The sequence below is a fragment of the Macrobrachium rosenbergii genome, chromosome 21 (genome assembly GCF_040412425.1).
Source record: "Macrobrachium rosenbergii isolate ZJJX-2024 chromosome 21, ASM4041242v1, whole genome shotgun sequence".
In the NCBI taxonomy this organism is placed as follows: Eukaryota; Metazoa; Arthropoda; class Malacostraca; order Decapoda; family Palaemonidae; genus Macrobrachium; species Macrobrachium rosenbergii.
Genome location: NC_089761.1, coordinates 4,075,583 through 4,082,271, shown reverse-complemented (window position 1 = coordinate 4,082,271; position 6,689 = coordinate 4,075,583). Strand labels below are relative to the sequence as shown.

At 33.6% G+C, this 6,689-nt stretch overlaps 1 protein-coding gene across 1 annotated transcript in view; it reads right to left on the bottom strand.

The window, feature by feature from the left end:
• Positions 1 to 1,099: 1,099 nt before the first annotated feature.
• LOC136849358 (uncharacterized) overlaps positions 1,100 to 6,689 on the bottom strand; it is an 11,255-nt gene continuing 5,665 nt past the window's right edge. The window contains exons 3-4 of the mRNA XM_067122710.1: positions 2,352 to 2,362; positions 1,100 to 1,212 (exon numbers count right to left, since the gene is read on the bottom strand). Coding sequence (XP_066978811.1) covers positions 1,100 to 1,212; positions 2,352 to 2,362 — 124 coding nt within the window. The remainder of the gene's footprint in view (positions 1,213 to 2,351; positions 2,363 to 6,689) is intronic.

The window sequence follows — 6,689 nt, the reverse complement described above, 5'->3', positions numbered from 1 at the left end:
GATCTATTTGTGTTACTAAATGGGAAAAGGCGAAAATTACATCGTCATGTAATTGCATATCCTAAGTTGAGAAACAAACGTTTGCTTCTCAAGTCGAAATAAAGTTTATGCTATGTTCTTGGACACGCCCTCCCCCCCAAAAAAAAAATTAATGTCGTATAGTTGGTATTACGAGTACAGTTCAAATGAATAATAATATAAAATGAAAATAGTGAATTTGTATATAAACACATACACATATGCGTGCACACACATACACACAAGTTGATAATTGCAAAGAAAATGGAATATAATGCAAGGCATATGTTTCGAAATTAATTAGATATGTTTAGAAATATGTCCTACGGAATCTAAAAATCTATACTCTGCTGCTCAAAAGTGATGCCAGTAGATTCTTTTTGTATCGTCAAAACCTCACGCCCCTCGCATCCAATGTCGTGCAGTTATGAAGATCGCTGTGACGTAAAGGGCCTCTCATAACTTTCTGCGCTTTATTTTCCACACATCTCTACCCATCTCCTGCCCGTCCCATACTTCGCATCTAAGTAGGTTTGTGGTGGCCACAGGAGCCCAACATTCACAATCACTTAGTAATATTGGGCAGCTGAGCGAAAACGGGTCCAACCCGTGTCCATCTCCCTTTTATTACCATCTTGTTTGTTTATGGAACTTCTGCAATTTCCCTTATGGTATCACTTCCATCTCCATCCTATCATATGATCCTAACTTTCTTCTTATAAAATTATTAAATTAATAAATTAAATTTATTCTGGTTTGACACAAAGTCAGATAAACAGCAGTATCAACGTTGGTCAAAAGTCATTGCAATGAAGTGAATGAATAAATAGCATTTTTTCTTTCTTGACACAATATTTGATGTGGTGTCAAGAAAGAAAAAATCCTATTTAAGAATTCACCATCCCATAAGTAGTCTATCTGCTAAAATCGGAAGGATAAGATCGACTAATGAGTCGGAAGAAGGATTCCTGTCTGATCCGCTTCCCTTCAGGGAATGTGAGAGTGATCTTGAGGAATGTGGGCTTTCCCCGAAGAAATTTCTCAAGAATTTCATCTCCAGCAACGACCGAATCCGATTCCTTCACCACCCAGCTTTGCCCTTAAGCACTGTGCAATAACTCCAAAGGCTGTGGAACCTGGAGATCTTCTTGAGGGCTTCGGAAGCCCCAGAGACAATGTGTCTTATTTCAAAACCTGACTTAAGAAAGACACTGATTACAATGTAGCAAGTCCTTGTGACTCACAGAGAAGGTTTGATCCTGAAAGCGCAGCCGAAGTCTTCTATCTCAAGTAAGGACCAAATCTGATTCCTTCTCCGCCAAGCTTTGTGTTTTAGTATTGTGCAACAAATCCAAAGTCTGCAGAGCCTGAAAATACTCTTGAAGCCTTTGGAAGCCCCAGAGACAATGCGTCCTATTGCAAAACTCGACTTACGAATGGTACTGAGTACAAGGTAACAAGCTCGGGACTTGCAGAGAAGATTTGATCCCAAAAGCGCATCTGGATAGTCACATAAATGAAATACAACGTGGAGAGAGAAGAGCTACTGAGGACGATCAAGGAACTAAGAAGAGACAACGAAGAAAAAGAGGAAGAATTAGCAGAGTCAGTTTACTAAAATACAGCTCTTTGATTGCGTAATTCGACATGGCATCTGAGATAAAGAGCAGCTTCAGCCAATATTGGATGATATTAAATTCCAATTTTGAAATCAAATGCAATCCAAAAGCAACTTCTGATGCGGCATAAAACTACCACATGTTAATGCCTCTTTGAAAAACGAAACTAGCAAAGGCAACCTCTGGCCCGGTGTAAAACCCCATAAGTTAATGCCTTTGTAAAAAAAAAAAAAATTGCAGAGGCAACCTCTGGTGCGGTGAAAAGCCCCATAAGTTAATGCCTCTGTAACAAAACACTTGCAAAGGCAACTTCTGGTGCGGTGTAAAACCCCTTAAGTTAATGCCTTTGTAAGAAAAAATATAAACAATTTTCAGAGGTAACCTCTGGCCCAGTGTAAAACCCCACAAGTTAATGCCTATGTAAGAAAAAGAATTTTAAAAGTTTACAAAAGCAACCTCAGGCACACCATAAAACCCAGTAAGTTAATGCCTCTGTATAAAGGAAACTTGCAAAGGCAACCTCTGGCAGAGCATAAAACTATCTAAGTTAATGCCTTTGTAAAAATAAGAAAATTTAGTGCGGGAACTTCTGGTGTGGTGTAAAACCCAGTAAGTTAAGGCCTCTGTAAAAAAGAAACTCGCAAGGCAACCTCAGGTGCAGCGTAAAACCCAATATATTAATGCCTCTGTAAAAAAAAAAAAAAAAAAACTTACCTGGGCAATCTCTGGAACGGCATAAATGGAACGGCATGTTAATGTCTCTGCAACAAAAAACTTTCTAAGGCAATCTCTGTAACAGCGTAAAACCCCATAAGTTAATGCCTCTGTAAAAAATAAACTTACCAGGGCAATCTCTGGAACGGCGTAAAACCCCATAAGTTAATGCCTCTGTAAAAATAAACTTGTAAAGCTACCTCTGGCGTTCTATAACCGCCGTAACATAATGCCTTTGTAAGAAAAACCTTAAAAATTTACAGAGGCAACCTTTGGCGCAGTATAAAACCCCATAAGTTAATGCCTCTATAAAAATAAAAAAAAAATAAAAAAAACTTGAAAAGGCAACCTCTGGTATGGTGTAAAAACCTGCAAGTTAATGCCTTGGTCAGAAAAAAAATTTACAGAGGCCACCTTTGGTGCAGCGAAAAATTCCGTAAGTTAATGTCTTTGTAAAAAAAAAAAAAAAACCCTCAGAGGCAGCCTCTGGCACAGCGTAAAACCACACAAGTTAATGCCTTTGTATAAAAAGATATAAAAAGATATAAAAATTTTCAGAGACAACCTCTGGCGTGGTGTAAAACCCCGTAAGTTAATGCCTTTGTAAGAAAAAAAAAATCAGAGGTAAACTCTTGCTCAGCGTAAAATCCCATAAGTTAATGCCTATAGAATAATTTTTTCATTTTCAGAGGGAACACCTGTCTCAGTGTAAAACATAGTAGGTTAATGCCTCAATAAAAAAGAAACTAGTAATGGCAACCTCTGGCATGGCATAAAACCCCGTAATTTAATGTCGTTGTAAGAAAAAACAAGAAAAAATATACATTGGCAACTCTGGCATGGTGTAAAACCCAGTGAGTTAATGCCTCTGTATATAAGGAACTTGCGAAGGCAACCTCTGGTGCAGTGTAAAACCCTGTAAGTTACTGCTTTTGTAAAAAAATCGCATAAAATATCGTAAGTTCATGCTATTAAGAAAAACATAAAAAAATTACAGGAGCAACCTCTGTCTCGGCATAAAACCCAGTAAGTTAATTCTTTAAAAAAAAAAAAAACTTGCAAAGGCAACCTCTGGTTTGGTGTTAAAACCCGGAATTTAGTGCTTTTGGAAGAAACTTTTTTTTTTTTTTTTTTACAGAGGAAACCACTCGTGCGGCGCAGAACCCGGTAAGTTAATGCCTTTGTAAGCAATTTTTTTTCTATTTACAAAGGGAACTTTTGACAAGGCATAAAACTCCATAAGTTAACCCCTTTGTTAGAAATAACTGAAAATTAAAAAAAAGATTACAGAGGCAACCTTTGGCACTGCACAATACCCCATAAGTTATTACCTTTGTAAAAAATAAAACTTGGCAAGGCAACCTCTGGCACAGTGTAAAACTCCCTTGAGTTATGCCTTCGCAAGAAAAAAAATGACAGAGGTAACCTGTGGCGTGGACTTAAACCCCTTTGTTAAAAAAAAAAAAAAAAAAAACCTCGGGCATGGTGTAAAAACCTGTAAGTTAATGTCTTTGTAAGAAAAAAAAAACTTAATTTACAGAGGCAACACCTGGTGCGGCATAAAACCGCAAAAACTAACGCCTTTGTTTAAAAAAAAAATGGCAAAGGCAATCTGTGGTGCTGCGCAAAATCTTGTAAGTTATGCATTTGTAAAAAAAAAAAAAAAAAAGGCAACCTCTGGTACGGCATAACACCTCCTGAGCTAATACCTTTGTAAAGAAATAAAAGAAAATGCAAAAGCAACCTCTGACGTGGCTAAACCCCTTAAGTTAAAGCCTTTGTAAGGATTAATTTTTTTTTTTTTTTTTTTTTATTTACTGAGGCAACCTCTGGCAGAGTAAAACCCCATAAGTGATTGCCTTCTTGAGAATTTTTTTTTCTACACAAGCAACCTTTGGCAGAGTGTAAATCAAAGTTTGCAAAGGCAACCTCTGGAGTGGTGTAAGAGATTTTTTTGTTTATTTTGCAGCGGCAACTTCTGGTGCAGCATATAACCCCGTAAGGTAATGCCTTTTTAAAGAAAAAATTTACAAAGGCAAGCTCTGGTGCTGTGTAAAACATAATAAGTTAATGCTTTTGTTAAAAAAGCAGAACAATTTACAGGAGTTACACCTAGTGCGGAGTAAAACTGCGTAAGTTAATGCATTTATAAAAAAAATTTGCAAAGGCAACCATTGGCATAGTGTGAAAACTCGCAAGTTCAAGCTTCTGAAAAAAAAACTTGCAAAGGCAGCACTATTGTGTGGTTTAAATACTCGTAAGTTGATGCATTTGTAAGAACAAACTTACATAGGCAAACCTAAAGTGTGGAGTAAAAACCTGTAGCTTAATGACTGTAAAAAAAAAATTAAAAACTTACATAAGCAAATCTATAGCTGGCATAAAAACTAGTAAGTTGATGCTTTCTAAAATTAAAATAAAATAAAATTTACATTATATATATATATATATATATATATATATATATATATAAATATATATAATATAATATATATATATATATATTATATATATATATATATATATATATATATATATATATATATATATATATATATATATATATATATATATATATATATATATATATATATATATATATATATATATATATATATATATATATATATATATATATATATATATATATATATATATATATATATATATATATATATATATATATATATATATATATATATATATATATATATATATATATATATATATATATATATATATATATATATATATATATATATATATATATATATATATATATGAACGTAATCTCTCGATTATCTGGATTAATAGAACTAGGAGTCTGTTGGATAAAGGAGAAATTTGAGTAAGGGCAAGTAAAAAAATGTAAGGGTGTTAAGGAGTCTCCCTCAAGAAACCTATAGAAAAGACAAAAAGGCTCGAATTCAATATTTTCAAGAAAATGAGAACCGATAGATTTAATTTCGTGAACAGGATTCCCCCAGATTGGACAACAGTGCTACTGAACAAAATTTATAATAACCTTAGATTCAGGCTAAGGAAATTAATTCTCCACCTGGATAAAAAATTAAAAAGTCTCATCGAGATAAGGGATTGGAATAACAAACACAGAGACGATTGTGTAATAAACATCTCAAAGAAAGAACTGGACCATAACCTTAAATGTGCTTTAGGCTATGGCTTATCATATTCTATTAGTGATGACATATCGTGCACAAACATTATCTCAGAAATATCCAAACTGGAAAAGAAAAACACAATTGTATCACCTTCAATGAATTTAGTTAAAGGTCTTTTCTTCGGCTTACTTCAGATGCCTAATGAAACGAAGAAAGATAAAAGTTTGTACATTACTAAAGCCGACAAATCTAATTGTTTTGTAAGAATGGATAAAATTAGCTATATTGAAAAAAATGGAAAACTTATTATCTGATTCTAGTACTTACAAAAACTACGGAAGGACCCATTAGCTGCTGTCATAAAAAGTTTCAATTCTAAAATAAAAACTATACTAAAGGAATTCGGTTCAATAAGAGAGAAAGTGTCAACGATTGGCGCATCCTTACCGTACATGTACGGATTAATCAAAACCAATAAAAGAGATTTTCCCATTAGCCCTATTATCAGCTCAACCGGTTCTATTACTTATAAACTTTCTAAATATCTTGTTAAATTACTATCTCCTATTCTGGGTACTATTTCAAATTCCCATTTACAAAACTCTGTTCATTTCTGTACGAGACTTTCCCATATTGAATTATCCAGTACTGACAGATTAACCAGTTTTGATGTGACATCTTTATTTACTAAAGTTCCTATTGATGACTTACTTCAATATTTATCACAACATTTCGACTTGTATAATCTAGAATTACCTACCAATATTATTATTAATTTGAGATCCCTTTGTATCAAAAATTGTAAATTCACTTTCAATGGTAATTTTTATAAACAAATATTTGGTATGGCTATGGGGAGCCCTCTTTCGCCACTTATGTTTAATATTTACATGGGCTTCTTTGAGTCTAGACTTATTCCAAGGAATCTCTTCTCTAAGGTGTTTGGGTTAGATATGTAGACGATTGTTTTTTGTATTGTTAAAGAAAATGAAAATATTCCAGATTTCTTGCAAACAATTAATAATCTTGTACCATCCATAAAGTTCACAATAGAATATAAAGAAAATAATTGTATATCATTCCTGGATGTCTTAGTCATTAGAAATAACACCAATTTTTGTTTTAAAGTATATAGGAACCCACGAATAATTTGTCATATATTCATTTTTCCTCTAATCATGCTAAACAAACTAAGATGTCAACATTTTCCAGTCTG